Source organism: Denticeps clupeoides, chromosome 5, assembly GCF_900700375.1.
Source record: "Denticeps clupeoides chromosome 5, fDenClu1.1, whole genome shotgun sequence".
In the NCBI taxonomy this organism is placed as follows: domain Eukaryota; kingdom Metazoa; phylum Chordata; class Actinopteri; order Clupeiformes; family Denticipitidae; genus Denticeps; species Denticeps clupeoides.
Window position 1 is genome coordinate 21,240,192 of NC_041711.1, and position 20,420 is coordinate 21,260,611.

General features: G+C 40.7%; 1 protein-coding gene across 7 annotated transcripts in view; it reads right to left on the minus strand.

The window, feature by feature from the left end:
- Positions 1-568: 568 nt before the first annotated feature.
- The window catches only part of diaph3 (diaphanous-related formin 3), a 219,976-nt gene continuing 200,124 nt past the window's right edge, over positions 569-20,420 (minus strand). For 6 of the 7 annotated variants that reach the window (XM_028979066.1, XM_028979068.1, XM_028979067.1 and 3 more), the window contains one exon: positions 569-1,379. In XM_028979066.1, the coding sequence (XP_028834899.1) occupies positions 1,150-1,379 (230 nt within the window). In that variant the 3' untranslated portion in view covers positions 569-1,149. The remainder of the gene's footprint in view (positions 1,380-20,420) is intronic. The other variant, XM_028979069.1, reaches the window with a different exon arrangement.

Below are 20,420 nucleotides of genomic sequence, written 5' to 3' on the forward strand. Positions count from 1 at the left end.
ATAAAATGAGGTTTGTGCTGAATAGGTGCAGGCTGACGCTGCATTGTGCTCCCCTCCTAATGAGAAACGCTGAATGACAGCGGAGAAGAAATGACGGTTTCCCTTCTCTCCCGCAGTAAGAGACACATGAATGAGGCCCAATATTTGGTTTCTTTTTTTATTATAAATGAGTCTACAAAGGCTCTTTTAGTCCTACACAGCTTACCCTAAAGGACATTTGCAACATGCAAAAGTAAGAAATGCAATGAGATTATTTAATTCATTCTAAAAAACAACTCTGCTAAAGTGAAAAGATTGACAGGTTATCATAAGTTTGTGTCTCTCTCAAACACACACAAGCTCTCTTCAGCGCGCGACACCAATGTCAAACAATACAATATCTAAAGGTGTGTGCATGTAGCTGTACACCTAATCAATGGCATTTGCAATAGATAAACACCAATTTTAGATATGTAGTAATTTAGATTTTTTTATTTTCATTAACACATGTTCATATCAGACATTTAACAATGACATAAAGGTTAAATTAAGACAATATCAATGTAACAGAATATTGTATATATGGGCATTGATGCATATGATAAGTACATGCATATAATAAGAAGACAAAGTCAGAAATTGTGTAAATGATATCAGAATAATAATACATGAAAAAATATATATATTCATGAATAATAATATACTTTGTGGGTTAGTGAATAATATACTTTTAGTGAACTTGTGTAGAACTTTTGATCAGCGTTGACAGTCTGACTCTCTGTCTGTCTTCATTGTGTGACTGTAGAGGAGGTAAGATGCAGTCCAGCGTGTTTTATAAGCTGTAGAACAAGTCCTGGAAACCGCATTGTTTAAAATGATTAACCATTCAACCTCAGTGTCAGCCGTAATAGCTGAATTATTATTTTGATCTAAAAAGCATGGGTGCACAGGGACTATTCAGTCTGTTCTGGAGTCAGGTCTGAAATAAAAAAGTCTGTCATCAGTGGACGAATGTCAGAAAAAGTGAAAGGAAAGGTTAATAAGACTGGAACAACAGCAACAGGTCAGAGCTGTTTATTAAAGAGGCAGATCTAACTGCTGCTGTTGGAGTTGGCCCAGGGGGTCAACCATGGGTTAGGGGTCATTCAAAGGTCACAATATTGCTATTCCTCATAGTGCCCTCAGTCGAGCCAGCAGTGCCTCCACATCTGTGTCTCCATTGGAAGGGCAGGATGTAGGAGGGGCTTCTGTCTCCCTCTCAGGTCTGTGGGCTGATCGCCGGGCAGCAGAAAGATGGGCATCGGCCTCATGATGAAGCTCCCTGGCAGCAGGCACTCGAGCCAAACTCATATTAACATTCTGCCGAGAGCGTGACCTTTGCAAAGGTGCCTTTGTGTTTTCTGCAGGGGAGGAGAGAAAGAAAAAGACAGACAGAAAGACAGAGAGAGAAAGAGAGAGAGAGAGAGAGAGGAAGGAGAATAAAGGGAAATGAGAGACATTTCTTAAAAAATTGCTGTTTCTTTGAAACTGGGCCATTCTGGGAAATAGCTGGACTGGTGGTTGGATCATTAGACAAATGAGAGTGAAGATACACAGGCAGACAGGCTGGGGAGGAGAGAAGGAGTGAAGGATCTGTCAGTCAAACAAAGATGTTAATGACAAAGGCAGGTAACACTAACATAATTAAATAGCTCTGGAGACTTCTCTGCCTCAAACACACACACACAAACACAACAAGTGTAACAACCTTGTATGGCCCCTCCCACTGCCCCCTATCAGATTCTGCCATTGTGTGCAGAGCTGGAAGGTTGATCCTTCTAGTGCACAACAGGATCTGAATAAACACTGCAGAGTTCCACCCAAACCTCTACCACACTCTCTCTCTCTCTCTCTCTCTCATATACACGCACATACACACGCACGCACACACACACACACACACGCACACGCACACACACACACACACTCCATTTGTTTCATCTCCTGTCATCATGGCAGCAAGGGAGAAAATGAGACCATGTTAGGAATTACAATCCCTCAGCAGAACTTTATCAGGTTTTAAGAACACTGCGGCGAGAGGCAGACGGAATTCCATATTCATGTGACCTTGGCTGGGGTGAGTAGGCAGCCCCAGCCGTGCCATTTAAAGAGCTCCATCGTGAGGTATTTTTTCTTTCGTGAAAGTGTCTTATCGGCCCATCAGCGCTCGCACCAGAGCATGCTTTACGCTCCTGTCTGATTACAGGATGGGGTAGAAAATAAATAAATAAACTAAAGTGCCACATTAAGAACACAAGCACGAGCAGTGAGGAGTGCAATCTGCTGGACTGTCTGAGCGAGCGATGGTGACGGATGGCTGTTTTGAGATGTCACCTCAATCATCTCAACAAATCTGAACAAGTTTTACTCAGAGACAGCCAGTGAGGGAGGGACACAAAAGGGTAGTGGACATCTAAAATCAGATATACAGTTTATTTAAAAATACCATTATCATTGTTGGTGTTGTTTTTGTTGCACCATGATCATGGAGGAACGATGTTCTCTCATTTCTCTATGTAGTGTGTAGATGGTTGGAATTTACATTTAACTACATGGCAGATTCCTTAGTCAGAGCTCACAAAAGTGTTTGTAAGTTTCTATTAGCGAATAATATATAGGGTGGTAGTAGCCTAGTGTGTAACACACCTGCATGAACCAGAAGACCACAAAGTCACAGCTTGAAACCCCACTACCATTGTGTCCCCGAGTAAGAGACTTAACCCTGAGTGTCTCCAGGGGGACTGTACCTGTATCTACTGATTGTAAGTCACCCTGGGCAAAGGCATCTGCAAATTGGTTACAAATGAACATGACTCTGCATATGAATACCAATAGTCTTGCAATTGTTTTCTTTTCATTTCTTTGCATATTTAAACATTTTGGTTTATTTAGTTGTATTGATTTGTATGTGAATTTTTTTATTATGATTATTGTTTCATTTGTTTAATTAGTGCTGCACGATTAATCTAATCGTAATCGCAATGTCAGTCTGTGCGATTACATGAACGCAAAAAGCTGCGATTTAAATGTGATGTGTTTGGTCACATGACTTTTGATTCGGTCAATGGAGACCTCAGATTCGTGACTCGCATAGACATATGGGTAGACGTACATGAACGTCGCCGCCATATTGCGATAGGCTCTGCTGTGGCGTGAAGCATATACATGTCTAAGGAGAGAAGTGCATAAAAATGCCTCACTCTTGTGCTGCTTGGGGCTGTACAAACCGCTGTACGCTCCAAACCAGATCCCGGGGATTACATTTCATAGGTAAGGCTGGACAATTGTTTTGAATATATTTGGCCATTATAAAATCCCGTTTTATAAGTCTTAACCTTAGCTAAGCTAGGCTAAGCTAAGCTAGAGAAGCTATGCATTCCTGTGTTCAAGTCAGCCTCCAAACAACGTTTTGGCTAAACGTAGGCATTAACTATTTATACTGTTCTTAGCTGTTTAGTTAACTTTTCTCAAACTTTGAAGGTTTCCTAAAGAAATTCACCTCAGTTTACAAATCTTAACCTTAGCTAAGCTAGCAAATCTATGCATCCCTGTGTTCAAGTCAGCCTCCAAACAACATTTTGGTTAAACGTAATACGGGATTTTATAATGACCAAATATAATCAAAACAGTTGTTTAGCCTTACCAGGGTTTGTCGTTCGACAGTAATGTAAAGAGTTTTTTGTGATTATTTGATTTTGTAGAATATTGTATTTTGAAAGCACTGGGCATTTCAAGTTGTTATAAGTAGTTTGTATGTTTCACTTTGAAATTAAACATTTCCCTATTAGTAATTTGTATGCGACTTTTCATTAATATACAAGCAAGTGTCCTTTATCATATCGCAATCGCATATCGCAATATTGATCTCAATAATTGCAATATGTCTTTTTCCCCAAATCGTGCAGCCCTAGTTCTAATGTTATTCTTACAGAACAAAATTGCTTTTATGGACATATGAGAACCTCTGTAAATTGTCAGGTCCACTGGAGAATAGTCTACTCTAAAAATAATATTATAAAGAACCTGTTCAGTCTGATGCTGGTGTGTACATTCAAACTGGTCTGAAAATTAGGATATATTTAATGTATAACATATTGCTAGGCAGCCCTAACTCTAGTGTATGAACCATGGCAATTCGGGAAAAAACGAATCAAAAAGAATGTCAAAAAAACTGAGGAAAACAGAACAATGTTAATCTAATTAAATAAAATCTGACTAGATAATTAAGCAAAATCAATAGAGAGTGTCAGTGAGGAATCTGCTTAGCTCCTTCAGCTTCTCTCTGAACCCTACCGGGCATAAGTGTCTCTACCCAGCCAAATGCCTGATTGGGATGGAACGTATGATCTTTCCTGGCTGCTGCCTTGTTTGTCACTTTGTGACCCTTAATGGCTTACCACTCCAAGTCACTCATTAGCGTCTTACTCTCTCCATCGCTTGAATTTTTAAAAACTGTGGGCCAAACCCGTTGATCTAGCATGGCCAGGCTTCGCGCTCTCTCGTTTAAAGGCTAAAGTGCGGTCTTAATGAGTGTTTGTGGCCAAAATGAGGCTCCATTGCCACTGGCGTGCAGCCACTGATTACCCCCTTTCACCAGATCCTGGGAGGCTGCAACTCCTCTGATGCCATTACTGAGGCATAAGAGAGAGGGATAGACGGACAGGACGAGGTCCAAGAGATCAGACCGTGACTATATCACAGCTCATCCCATCTTGAAATGCCACTGACCCCCCCCACTCAAAGCATTTATTCGTGCTAATGACTAGCAGTTGATTGATTTTTAGCAGCAAATATGCCACACATCATATGTACACAAAGGGAGGAGAAAATCTAAAGTTTTTTCCAACATGACTTCTGATGACACCCATTCAAAGCCTACATGTGATGTATTTTATTTGCTCACTTACCAGGCTGCGGAAAGCTGGCAGGGAACGAGTTCTGGCTGGCTAAGTGTTAGCGTTGAGTGCAGAGTGTGTTTAAACTCCTGTGTTTGATGGCAGCCGTGTAGTGGATGGCAGCTGGTGGCAGCAGACTGCCTTTGAGATGTCAGTCTGCGTTTTGTGAAGCCGGCGGCTGACGACTACGTTACAGGAATGGGCCTGAATGTTCCCTCCAATATGTGTCACACTGTTCCTTTACGTCGACCCTCAAAGGACTGCTGACAGCGTTCGTGAGCAAAGTGTAGGAACATGGTGCGCCGGTGCTCTCTTACTTACATACACACAGATTAAATTCTTTTTCCCAACTCAGACGAATATATTATTTAAAGCAACTATTACCTTTGTTTTACTCAAGGATGTAGTAAAGAAAGTGAAAGACTTCAAAAGGGATAAGAACAACACCGGAAAAACCTGATGGTTTATATAAAAGCCCTTCTCCTTAACAGGCTGCCATGTTGCACAAAAGACCAGCAATACAGACTGTCAGCCCATACAGAGACCCTTCATCTAAAAAAAAAAAAAAAGGTGCGGCACAAACAACGGACCAGAAAGCACCCAGCAGAGTGACTGATTACTGCACTTTACAGTAACGTTAAGCGGTGCGATGACAAATTTAGCTTGAGCACCCTGCCCTCAAGAGCACTCTGTCTTTCACCTTGCAGACCCAGTAATTTATCTGCATACAGACGGCAGAACATTAACCAAATGCTATAATAATTACAACATGCATTGTTGGTGGTGCAAAAAATAGCCAGCACGTAATTAGAGCGTCACTTTTGGACTTCGATAAATCTCCCCCGTTGCCATCTAATCTTAATCAACGATGTTAGCATATTCCATATCCACAGTCCCCAACGACTGAGCCATCGACTAGTAGCAGACTGTGGTACTGGGCCACACAGAAAGTATAAAAATCTTTTTTAAAGCACAAGATACTTTTAGTTTTTATAGAGCGTCCACGTGCAAGTTGATAAAATGTGTGGGGCTGACCTATGACACAGATGCAAAGGTCAACCTAGCCAAAGACAATTTCTTCTTAAAAATGGAGCTTGGCAGTGAAGGACTTTTAGGGATGATTCAGATGACGCATCTTTGCAGTGTGCAGTGTTTGCAGTGTGTCTGTGATGCACCTGTGTCTGACGCATCTCACCCCCCCGCCATACCCTGACCGTACAGAGAGCGGAAAACAGGCGTGACCAGATGAAATTGTTTAAACACACAGCACCATATCACACACACGGTTCATCTGAATCAGCCCTAACTATTGAGAAATCTCTTCTAAATTACATTATTTATCAGAGTCTATATTTTATTAAGAAAAAGACCAGGTTATGTCCCTTTAATAGTATTTAACATGCATAATTGTAATTCTGCACAACTAAAGAAGCACAACTAATTAATTGCAAAATATACATTTAAAATTAATATTAAATTAAAATGAATCTCCCATGTAAAACTGACATGCACAATTTGCTATTTCCAAAAGTCTAAGAGACACAAAAATGAATGCCCACAGGATCCTTTCAGTTTTTTTGTTTAGAAAATGACCATGACTATGTGCAATGTTGCATTAAGTGTAACAGTAACAATTGCAATGATTCAAACTTTTGAATTAATCTGAATAAATGAATGAAAAACTAATTATTGCAAATAATTACCTACATATTTTTCTACAATACCAAACCAAACTGAACAAGTCTCTTTATTTTGTTGCTACAGAAGAAAAGTTGCCATTGTGCATTGTGGGCTCAATGGATGAGTAACAAACCCTTTGAGAGGGAACTAGTTACCTGACATCATGTCAATTAGTTAATGTGAGGCTAAATATGCTGCATTTCTCTGAATGGTTATATGAACACTTCCAGGTAAAACTGCATGCACTTTCAACCAGGACTGAACCGTGAGTGGTTTAAATAGAGGCCATGATTAGCACTGCACTCGCACGTCTGTTAGAGGACACTAAGATGCCCTAAACTGTCTGGCTGAAGGACATGCAGAGTGATGACCTGCACTTTAGCCCACGTGCATGCATTAGTTAATCAGTAATTAAGGGTAAATTATCTAAGTGGTGAGTCATCATGGAACAGGGAAAATGCCTCATGCCTTCCTCACACACCCTCCAACCACAGGTACTTCAGGGTTATGCTACGTTCCCCTGCCTGCCTGACAATTAAGGACACAGAGAGACCAAATCTATTAAAAGGTGTGTGTGTGTGTGTGTATGTGTGTGTGTGTGAGAGAGAGAGAGAGAGAGAGAGAGAGAGAGAGAGAGCGGGAGATGTTGGAAGGCGGGATGGATTTTTTTGGTTCCTAGTGACTGCAGTAAGCTTATCCTATTGTCATTCATATCAAAGAGTTCCCCACTGTTGAACTGGGACTCGGTGGTATTCTCATCGTGAATTGAACACCGGAATGTCTTTGTTGAAATACTGAAAGGGAATGGCTAATGTTGGAGGTGAAAAACCGCATCATTTGGAGTAGAAAGAGAGAGCCCCTTCTGTTCCTCATCAGTGTGTAGTTACGTTGTGTACGTGTGTATGCCTGTCTTGATAGGACAGAAAGTGACTGTCCAGTGTGTGGTGTGTGTGCATTTGCATGTTTTTTTGTCCCATCTCCATGTCAGCCAGGCGATTGTAACATGCTGTAGTTAGAGCATAATCAGAGACACTTGCAGGGAGCAGCGGTAGGCACTGTTAATCTGTGTGAATTTAACGCCTCTGAAAAATTAATTAGAAATTAAAATGGCTTAATGCTTACTTGAACCCTGGGAGGGAAGAGGATGTCATTAAATTATGTTTGTTTAGGGGATAAGCAGAGACGGGAGGGGGGGGGGGGACATTATCTGATACAGCTTTTTTGTTATTTTCCAGATATACCATATGTGACTATTGAAATAAGCTGCGGGAAAAATGGAGACAGGTTGGTGGGGGAGATTAAAATTGTTTTTTGGGATTTTATACAAAATAAGTGATTGGGCGTAAAGGAAATTGCGCTCACAGTATGTCCAAAATACACATATGTACACGTGTTAAGTGTGACTGTACTACAATCACGACAAAATTGAGACATCAAAGTCATCCTCTCTTAAATCTGCCCGTTCTGAGACTGTCTTTTGATGTCAGTGTGAAAGCGAAAAGGAAAGTAAAAGCCAGTGAGAGGAAACCGCAAGGCTCAAACAAGTTGAGGCGGTGTACAGATGGGAGGGGTGGGGCGGGGGCTGGGGTGCCCCCAAGTGTGATGCTGACCTAGTGAGAGGTGCAGTCAACCACGGCATCGCATCATCACGCTTTACTTCGCCAAGCGATTTTGCCGCTCGCGGAACTGGCGCCATGCCACCTGCCAACTGCACGCACCTGGCCCTCCTGTCCCTCAGCCGCTGAGGCTACGGGGGCTGACGTCTGGAAATGAGGGGAACTGCGACCGCCTGTACCCCTTTGCCACGGAGCGAAGACAGGAATTCCCAACAACGGAATCAGGATCCCACAGGCATAGGTCTGTGCCAGAAAATGCCATGGCACAATATACTGCACAAAGCACAGGCCCCCAGGTAACAAAACATAAGAGACATGAAGTGAAAGGCCGATTTAAGGTCCAGACAGTAAACAGAATTTAAATAAGTGCACGAATGATCCATGATCGCATCAAGTCGTTTTGGCCCATTTTGTATTTATTCCCTCTTCTCACAGCTCAGTTTTCACACAATGGAAGGGAAGTGAGTGGGAGTGAGTGATTAGCCATGAGGTGGAGTTAATCAGGCAGATCCGACCTGCGACTGCCTTCCGATCAATCGTGTGTCACAAAGCCGACGCTGACCCGAAACCCCTCACAGGATCCGCAGATGGCCGGCCGGAACAGGCCACTCACTCACACTTTAGGGCTTATCGCAGTTACATGGAGGCTAATGGGCTGAGGATGTCTAAACCATTTTGACTGCTTAATTGGCAGGTGAGCCTGTACATTCCTCTCATCTGTGTCTTCTTGTTCGGCCGGCTTTTTAGTGATAAGGAATGGATCTCAATTTTCTGTCATTCCTACATGTCCAAATGTGTTTCAAAGCAAAACTCAATCATCTGAAAGAAAGATGACTGATTTGGTGACTGCAATTTGTGTAATGCAGAGGTCAGGAAAGCTTTGCCTTTGCCACAATAGGGTGTCCATAAAAAACTATTTAGACATTTGTTTATTTAAAATGATAAATGAATAAAAAAATAAAAAGTTTATTTCAGCCCAAAAATAACCCACTGGAGATGCACGTCACAGTGCATTTCTTGGTGCCGGTACCAAGCCAGGGTAAATAGGGTAGTTTGCATCAGGAAGAGCATACGGCATTGCCAGATTAGCTGATTCGTTGTGCAAAAACCTAATAGGAGCAGCTGATGGAAAACAAAGAAGACCGTGAAAGCAAGGTGGTTTGAGATTGAGAAAGGTGGAGCTAATCATATAAATGTTTTTAGCCAGACTGCAAAGTTTTTAAGTGTGAAAGTTTAATTTGCCATTGTGATACATAGCACAACATACAAAACAAAATTTGTCATTCGTCATCTCAGGGCTGCTAAGGGCACCCCAGAGGCACCATGGCGGTTTGGGATTTAAATCCACAACCCTTTGATTAAAAGTCTGCTTCCTTACCCGCTATTTAGGAAGTCGACCACTTCCTAAAGATGAAAAACCATGGACCATGACTTCACTCAGGTTATGACATTTGTGAACAAACATACATTGGAGACTGATGTGTTAGCATGTTTCCTTCATTTCATTCTATTAGCAACTTTTCATTCTATTTTCAGTCTATTTTTAATAAATAAAACACACATGTATTTCTATATTTGGTGAATTTGTGTCTTTCATATTTGCAGGTCAGTCAGTGTGTGGGATGTTTTGTATAGATATGGTAAGCTTTTGTGAAGGTGAATGTGAAGGTATCATACATAGGCAGCTACAGTACACGGCAGTGTTAGAGTACACTTCTTGGGGGGAAGGGGAGTGACACATTCCAATCTGCCTCCCATTTACAAATGAATGGGAGCCATTTGTCGGTGATTGAGTTGTTAGTTTCAAACCAAGGTAGGGCTGGTAGGGCTGAGGGGGGTCAGAAAAACCTGGGACTTCTAGTGTTAAAACAGTCTTATTTTGACCCTTGCTCTTGAGGGGTAGTAATTATCAGTCCAGTCCAGTGCTCCCGCTCTCTTTCTTTCTGTTACTCCTCCATTGTTGTCCTCTAGGTTAATGAGCTCTCTAAATTATGAGCTGGAGGTTGAAAGGGGAAGAACAGAGCCAAGCTGCAGGATTGCACCATGGATAGGACATGGGAACAGAGTGCTGCAAGTTCTGGACTTTGGTCTGAAGACACTAAGATGCTGGGGCCAAACAGAAAGCATTGTGGTTCAGGTGTGGAGCTAAGCTCCTCAATCTGGTCCCCAAAGTGGACCCAGAGACCTCTTATGAAATGTAAAGGTAAACTGGGAGAAACTGTTTAGCACTTAATCTGTATTTGCATTTAATCTGCATTGGTATTAATGTAATATAGGTTACTCTGACTCGCCATCTCACAATTTATAAGGATGAAATTGGAAAAAAGATTCTCATAAAATAAAAAACAACAAACTGATGTAGACAAAAAAAAAAAAAAAACTTTTTAATGCTCCAATAGTGCACACTGTTCCAATATCAGTAAAAAAAAGTTCAGAAACAATAATTGTTTGAAAGTTTTGATTCCACTTGTCCTAATATTTCGCTCACCCTCTTGTTCTTTTCTTTTCTTGGCTTTTAAGTCTGGGTGATTGCTACCTTTGGTCATAATGGTATGTGTTCACAAGTGGAAGCTCGATACGACAGCTCTCAATATGCACATCCAGCCCTGTGAAACATACTTATGAATTCAAAACAGCCTGGAGTCATGCTCCATATTTCATTCAAGTTGAATATTTAAAAAGATCAACCCACTCAAAACCCTATAAACCTTTCCTGCTGTGGCCCGGCGTCCTAAAAATAAAATCTCATATGCCATATCGCGTTACAGCCAGCTACATCATATTCTCCAGCACTTCCACACTAACAAGGAGACAGGGTCATTCTGGTGAACAGCCTGTCTGCATCAACCTCACTTAAGATCTCGTTCTCCTCATCTCCCATCGCTCTCTTAAAGCATCTCCGGTCTTCTGTTCTCCATGTCTGACACCTCCCATCATGTTTCCTACCAGATGTTTCGCGTTGCCTCCTGTACACTGTTCCTTTGGGTCTATAAGAAAACACTGGAAACCAGGAAGCTGCAATTTTTTTAGTGGGTCACATGTATTCAACATTCGCATTGTGTGCATGACACTGGCAGGAACTGACATTTCACAGCATGGACCTCACTTGATGCATGAGGTAACCTTGTCAGGCACTGTGCCCCGACGTGATTTTCATTCAGGTCAGACTGTGTGTTGCTAATAAAAACGAATAATAATGACAACCAAACTCTGTACATTTAATCCAACCAGAGCACTAATGCCATTGGGTCAGAACGGGACTGTGGCTTAAAACAAATAGAAACTCAATTCATTCAGCATAATGGCAGGTTGAAGGTCGTATGTTTTTAATTAAACTTAAGTAAATGGCATCAGAAGGGAAAGAAAGCTGAATTGTTATGGATCATAATCTCTAATGAGCTTTTTTGGCGTAGGCGAAAAGATGCCAGATGCCTTGTGTATTTACAAAGGTCAACTCTCATTGCGATTCCAAGCTTTGCTCTCCCCAGTCCTGCCTATTATGCTCTAATAAGAAAAAAAATGAGTGCATGTAAAATTTTTCCCTGTCTAATGGGAGAGACCTCTTGACAACTCTACCCATGTGCGGACATGCAAATCAACAAAACATAAAATTCACATAATTAGATTATCCAGAGTCTCAAACATAGCAAACTGAAGATTGAAAACAGATGGCGTGTATTTTGCTCAGAATCGCTGATGCTATTTGAACATTTACATCATAAAATTATAAATGCTAATGGATTCTTGGGAGAATACCATAGACTTAAAGAGCTGTATATTTTTGTAAAAAAAAAAAATTTAGTCTCTATAATAGTTAACAGTCTCTATGATCTTAGTCATTACATTAGTAGATAAACAAATAATGCCAATAATGCCTTTTTATGAGCAAAAAAGCAAAATTAGGAATTACAAGGCCACAGTACGTTTATATTTTCAACTGTGTGTTACAGTGAAACAGAACAGCCAAAAAAAAACACATACAAAAGAGGAAACAAATGATCCAATAAGTAACTGGGCCACAAATTCCTTAATCCTACAAAACCGCACACATGCACACACCATGATCATCCGGCGTGTTTTGATATTTATTCAGTGTATCGCGGTATTCTCAGCCACACGCACACAGTGTGCAGCTCAGCTCGGCGCCACATCATTACTGCAGACAACAAACAGGCCGCAGCCCAACATCATGCTGCTAGGCCATGCTAATGGCTAATTTACAGCCTGCACCGCTGTGACAGGCATCTCCATGAAGGTCATGGAAATGCCGTTAAGAGCAAAAAGGACGGCACAAATTAGGCGCAGCTTGCCGTGGCTTTTGGTCCGGAGAGATCTGGCAGGGGGTTTGCGGGGACCACAATAAGAGCAATTAAAAAGACATGCACCGCTAAGCTCTACTTGTGTATGTGCAACATACAGTACACCCTATCTGCTCCTCCAGTCTGCTCCATTCACCTCCACCCAACACACCACAGCCGAATATGATTATCATCGAGCTAGTGCCTTTTTATTTCTGAACTCAAAGATTTTTCTTTCTTCTGATGGATGCCATTACAGTTGTAAGGAATGGACTTAGGCAAATAAACAACACACAATAGCCATTTTATTGGTAACAACATGCGACTTTGGTGCATTATAAACTTGTCACTAGTAGTAATGTTTCCAAAACTACATCAATAGTTTCAATAGAGTCATCACTATTTCTAACACAAGGTAAGGCAAATATGTTATGAAAGCGGTTACGGAAATGCCAGCACGGAAGGAAGAAGTTAACCTTCCGTGGAAGGAAGTAGTATCACCATGTATTTTATAATGTTCTGTGACCTGTAAATATGAAAAACGTGTTTATACTGCAAAAATAATTGTCAATTAAGTTCCCCCCCCCATTTTTTTTTCTTTGAAGGTTAATAGATGTGACTATAGCACTTTACAAAATGCAATCTGCAGAGCTGAGATGGTGAGCATTCAATTTAATTTAATTCTCTTCCAAGGTGAGATTCAATTGGAAAAATTGATCAAAATCAACTGAGAGATTGAATACTTCCCTTGAACTCTTGGAGCTGGGAAAGTGTTGTCAATTTTATCAGTCGGCAGCACTTGCTCACACAGATGATATGGTGGTGAACCCCCCCCAACCGCCACTGGAGAACTGTTGACCCGCCTAACTCAATGTCCACAACCATCAAGCAGCAAGAAGGGGCTGGGCAAACAAGGAGTGTTTGTCCCAGTTTGGCTGTGGTAGGAGCTTCAGAATCGCCACGCAGGGCTCTCATTAGCTTGGGTTCTGGCCCAGCAAATGTTTTCCCTCCCTCTGTATATCAGGGCTGTGTCTGATCTGGAGTGGTGCAATCAAAGTCTCCCCCTCTTTAGCTACAAAAGCAACAAAGCCATTTAAACATTCATACAAGACCAGCTCACTGGTGCAACCCTCATTTGAAGGAAAACTTTTTTTTTACTCTTGATTTTCTTTCATCCTCTTATTCCACATTCATCTTTTGTTTCGCTCTCTCACCCTACCTGTTTAATCTCGAAGCCGGCAAACAATAACAGCAGCAAGACATCAATGAAAAGCAGACCCCCTGGTGCGTACTACCTGTAATTACACATCCAGTGGAAATGCGGTGGGAGGAAATAAATAAGTAAATAAATAAAAATAAAAAAAAACTCACTAAAAATAGCAAGCGGAGCAAGCCAACGATAAATAAACATGTACCTTGGAGGGGAAAAAAACAATTCACTAGACCCGACAGACTCTCTGTGTGGGTAGAGAGGGGGCAGGGGTGAGGGGTGTAGGCGAGACAGAGGTGAAGCCAGATTGGGTGGGGCTTCTGCAGCAGCTGAATACTCATTTACTTACTGTTGTGCTTGAAAGTGTGTGAATCCTTTAGAATTTTCTAGATTTCTGCATAAACATGACATAAAACATAAAAGTAGATAAAGAGAACCCAAACAAATGAGACAAAAATATTATAATGTATTTGATTGTATATTACATATCTGTGAGTGGGTAAAGTGTGTGAAGGTGAAAGTAGTCAGGTGTATTCAATGGGAAGTCAATCAGGTGTGAATACTGGGTGATTGGTTAAAAACAGAGGACACATTTAGTTGTGTGCACTGTGTGCAGTGCATCACAATGAAAATCACTTCACTTAAGAAGAATGGGCATCCTTTTTTATTAAGAACAGGGATCTATCACAATCTGCTCTCCACAAAACAAGTGCATCATGGAATGAACAAAGGCAATTCTGAAAAAGAGTTCTTGATGCTAATCAGGCTTGAAAAGGTTACAAAACCATCGCTAAAGAGTTACAATTGCACAAATCCACAGCCAGACAGATTGTGTAAGAAATTAAAGACTATTGTTGCACTCCCCAGGAATGGTCAACCAACAAAGACCACTCCAAGAGCAAAGTGTGCAATAGCAGGTTAGGTCACAAAGGACCCCTGGGTAACTTCTAAGCACTGAAGGTCTCTCTCACATTGTCTAATGTTAATGTTCATGAGTCCATCATCAGGGTAACACCGAATAACAATGGCGTTCATGCCAGGGTTCCATAAAGAACATTGCTGCTCATTTGCCAAAGATCACATGGTCAAGCCAGAATCCTTTTTTTTTTTTTAATTTAAACTGGTATGTTTGGAGAAAGGAAAACACTGCATTCCAGCATAAGAACTTTATCGCATCTGTGAAACATCATGGGCTAAAACCCATTTACATTTTACATTTACAGCATTTATCAGATGCCCTTATCCAGAGTGACTTACAATTAGTAGTTACAGGGACAGTCTCCCTGGAGCAACTTTGTGTCCCTGAGCGAGACGCTTAACCCTATGGTAGTAAGTGGGATTTGAACCTGGGTCTTCTGGTTTATAGGGGAGTGTGTTAACCACTAGGCTACTACCCCTCTGAACTGATGTGTAATATTCAATAATTTTCCTCAAAAGATATGACTAAGCATAATACTATTCTCATTTGTTTAACCAGGTTCTCTTTATCTACTTCTAAGACTTGTGTGAAAATATGATGATCTTTATGTATGCATAAATATAGACAATTCTAAAGGATTCACAAACTTTCAAGCACAACAGAATAATTAACAAAAACCGATAACCAATAACACAAACACAAAAATGTAAGAAGAAGAACAACTTATTGGTACACATTTCATGCAGCATGGAAAGTAAAACTAACATCGAGCAATAAATATACGATAAGAATGGTTTCTAGAGTTTTAATTTTTTTCTCCCACACTGTCATATAAAGCCAATATCTTCCTCCTCCCAAACAATCTAAAGCACACAGAGGGAAGCAAGGCAGAGGCAATTACTCAGAACGTATACGCCAAGAGGTCAATTGGGTTCTCTCCTTCATGTGGAGATTAGAAGACTTCTAGTGCGATTTCTATCGAGCTCTGGTATTCAACAGGAGGTAGAAAGCAAGGGAGGGAGAGAGGGAGATCACGCTCCAAAATAATGTAATTATCACCGTAATTAAGACTCCATGCCCAATATGGAGGAATTTGATGAATGTGGGCCATGGTGGAATTAAAAAGCTCTCAACTGGGGTTTTAGTGACTGACCCTAAAGGGCTGTGAAGATGTGTGTGTAATGACGAAAGCAGCAATCTTCCTTCAGACATGAAGAGCAGAGGATTATATTCCTTTACCCTAGATTAAAACAAGTGGTTAGAAACATTACTTGAGTACTTAGCTCTTAAATAGAAGTGGGGGGGGGGGGGGGGTTTGCAGGACAGTATTAGATTTAACAAGATATGAAGCTTCGAGAAGATGGTAGGACACGGACACAACACACAGGACATAGATTCACTTAGAAAGCATCAGGGGGCAGAAGGAGGAGGAATAGCTAGAGAAGGGAGTGAGAGAAGATGAGGAAGACAGAGTGTTAGAGGGGCTCCCTGCGGTGGTCTGTGTCCAGCTCCTGATGAGGCTGATCTCGCTACTTGTTGGGGTGACCAATCAGAGGCCCACACACCACTACCCCCTCTCATTTCTCTCCATCTTCTGTGAAAATGTTCACCATTGTATCCTGCTTCTACTTCAGAAACACCACCGTCCTTACACTGGAAAATTGGGTTTGCTGTTTTCTTCTTTTCTTTTGTGATGGTTGTATGGATCTTACATGGGATGCTTGAAAGAAATAAGGCTTTTAGCGCTTCAAAGGATGGTTGCAACAATTTTCAATTTAATGAGGCCTAATGAAGCAGTGCTAAAATACATACTGTGATCATACCTTTTTCTTTTGGTTTAGTGATGTCTGTTTAAAAGATAAAGCTGAGCCCCGCAGATGCACCCTGAGGTTACTTCTATGTAATGGTGTGCAGATCATTAGATAATCTCAGGCAGAGAAGTGCTAATGTGCTGTGAGAAGTATGTACTCCTGCAGGGCCAGAGCTTTAGAACAGAAAAAAGAAATAAGCATGAGAGATGGGAGTTAAAAAAAAAAGTGACAAATAACACAGACAGAAATACAAACATCACAATACAATATTCTGACATGTATTGAAATAATAGTATATCAGGCAAAAGAAAAAAATATTTTGCAAAATTGAAATATGTCACAATATTACAGTTGCTTTTGGTGACCTGTCTTAATTTTAGTTTTTAGTCTAGTCTTTTCATCAAGCTGTTATTTTAGTTTTTATTAGTCTTTGTCACCGCCAAATTCATTTTAGGCTAGTAAAGTTTAAGTCAACTAAAGGTCTGAGCATTTTAACTATGGTCAGCACTATCCAGGACAATTTTAGTCTAGTTTTTGGTAAGCAAAAATGGATGACATTTTAGAAAATTGTATAGTAATGCAGTTCAATTTAACCCAGTCAATACTGTAGTGCAAGACAAATTTTCCTTTTAGTCAAACCCATTTCACAATCATTATATTGTTGTTACCTTACAGACTCAAGAATACTGAACATCCATTTTGTTTCACAAACACACATTCTGTTTTCTTTTCGACTTCATTGTCAAGAAAGTGGGTAAAAGTCTTTTTGTCTTTTCCTCCCAGCATATATCTTTAACCCTCCACAAGCATTCTGAAATCTAAATTTTTTATTTTATTTTATTTATTTGTTTTTTTTTTTTTTTTACACGAATAATGCACAAATGGGAATTAAAGAAGTGAGTTCATCTGTGTGCCCAGATGGGAGACTCAGGAAACCATATTACTGAATAATAATAATGCAATTAAATGATAGGAAGTAATGTTTTGTCTGGTAAAATTAAGATACATTTTAGAATAGATTCTATTTTGCAAACCACATTTAGTCTCATTTTTATTAGTCAACTATTACATAATATAGTTTTTATAATTATCATCATGACCATCATTGCTTCTCGTTTCTGTTCCATCATAAAGGTTTGCTGACAAAAACAACACTACCCAACATACAGTCCTGGAAAAACTATGTGGCCACACCCATGCATAAGATGCTTGTCTTTCCAGACTAGCTTGCATAATATGCTGGTGATAGAAACAATGATGGCTAGAGTAGTCTCTGCAGTAGAAGTAAACCCATTACAAGAGTAGAACACACATTTTTGTTGTTGCATATCATCGCTGAATGAATGTAGTCATTTTGCCATTGTGTCTCACTGACATATATATATATAAAAAAAAACCTTTATCTTTCAGCATGTCTGTCTTGAGAGACACTAGTAAACAGGAGTTATCTCCTCAATCAAATCCACCTTCCATGAACACTGTTCTGTAAGATGGGAGACACCGGGGGCGTGATGTCAGAAACAACAGGTTCTGATTGGTCTGTGACAGCTTCCTGTAGGTCAGGTGTATAAAGGATTGTTCACTTGTGGTCAGGGACTTCCATTTTTTTTTCCAACGGGAGCTGAGGAAAATTTTCCCATCAGCATTTGTGTCTTTCCTATTTTACCTATTTTTCCCATGGCTTTTCTCTCTCTTTCTTTCTCTTTACTCTCTCTCTCCATTTTGGAGCTCTCTGTAACATTGGTACCTTTTTAACATACAATATTTACATGTAACTGCAATAATAATATACTGGTGTTAATAAATTAGAAACTGTTCATCCTCTATTGTGCCAGTGCTTTTGTGTGTAGAGAGAGATAAGTTTTTACTCTATTCTCCACAATTTTACAGTTCCGTTACATATTGATTGCTTCATTTTACCATGTACAGCAGAATATTGACATATATAGGACATAAGTATATAACAATTGTAATTGGTCTGTGAGGTGAGAGGAGTATGAGAGATTCTTATAAATAGGTTGGATTAACTTTTGCTTTTTTTTATATCTTCTTTCCTGTCCCTATTATGACATCCGATACGCGCAGTGTTTCTGTCCCTCTCTCATTTAGGAAACTGTGTGTGCCCAATAACACTAACAGTACACCAATTTGCCACAGCGCCAGGGGTCAGATGACTGAGCTATTACTGCCATCCTCTGCCGCCCTGGCAAGCCAAGGTACCAATTTCCATTTTGCTTTTTGTGTGGAAAGGGGGAGCTGAAGGCGCTTATACGGCATTATGGGGGTGTGACTGGCCCACGTAGGTGTGTGTGTGTGTGTGTGTGTGTGTGTGAGTGAGTGTATGGAATACAGTATCTGAATAAAAGGGGAGAAGACTTTACACAGTTAACAGCAGAGGTTACCTGAAGCCTGGTGGAGGAGAGACAGGAACCCTCAGATCTTGCACGCATCTCAGATGCAGAATTTATGGAAATGTTGTCTTTTGGCTTTGTTGCAGGTGAATTGTGCCCTGTGGGTAGTGTCTCTGGGTTGTCACAGACAGCACATAAAAAAAAAAAAAAAAAAAAAAACAACCCGCAGCTCATTTGGGTAAAGCTGGGAATTAGCAAGCGCACGGCGGAGCACAGGTGCTGTTAGTGCGAGCTACACCACGGCAACCTGTGTACCGAACCCCCACGGCGTGACAGCGCTATGCTAATGCATGCTGTTTAAGAATGCCAGCGCCATCCGACGGGAGGCCAACAACAAAGGCTTATGGTGTCGTCTACCTCCTTCCTTCCCTCCTCTCTTCCTCTCTCTGTCGTTCCCTCCTTCCCTTCCTTCCCTCCAGTGAGAATGTGTTTTGTAAAGTACCTTCCCTGGTCTTTTGTCTGAATGGAAAAACAACGTCTTACTCGCAGGGGGAGTCTGGGCTCTGGTTGTCATTCTCCATAAAGAGATGGAGAGCAAACGAGCAAGAGAGAAAGAGAGCATAGGGAGCAGGGCACAGGAGACGTTCCTAGTTCTCAACAAGGATCCAAGCTGTAAAAAAACAGACCTCTCTCCAGGATACGCAGAAAAAGGGAATAAAAACATGGGACAGAGAAGGACAAAGAGGAAATCAAGGAGTATGTAAAAATATACATAATTCCTAAAGAACATCAGGTTTTCTTAAAAGGGTCATGACCTCACAGGGACCCCTTAACGATTTTAATTTTCATTTGTCTCTCAGACAAGGCTGCAGTCATGGCTGGAACAGAAGAGATATGGCCAGATTGCAGCAAGTACCGCAGCTGGCTGCTGTAATTGAGTCTTCTGAGAAACACCTGACAATCATATTAATACAGATACAGCCAGAAAACATGTAGGTCCCAGGGAATGGGGGGATCTTGGGATGGAGTAGAATCAAACTGTATTATGATATGAGAGAATTGTATGGATAAGGATGGTTGAAATATAAAGCATGTAAGCAGAATGATTAAGAACAGGGATCTGCCCCAAGGCTGGGATTTATTACAGGGCTCCTGAACCATTTAAAAATTAAAGTCAATAATAAGCATTGATCCAGAGTGCAAAAAGTAAAAATCCCTTTTGGTGGTAAGAGCTGTTTTGGTGGAAACACACACTGGAAACACACACCCAATATTAGGCTTGTGATTTTTAGATATTTAGATTTACTTAATTGAATAAAATGTGACAACTGATAATGAAACAAGTATTTAGGCTAAACAATGATTCCTAAGGTGCAATCATCGTTGCATCTACTCTTCACTCATCACAAAGAATATGAGTCAAATGCTAAGAGGAGAACAAAATGAAACATCAAAGGGCATAATTCTGAATCACGGCCCATCCCTCTTCCGCAAATTAACAATTAGTCCCATACAGACCTGTAAATCTAAGGACCTTCCAGAGCAAGAATTCTACTTTACTTAAAATTCAAAACAATAAACAAAACAAAAGGCTGCCAGTAATTGATGTGGTCAACCAAAAC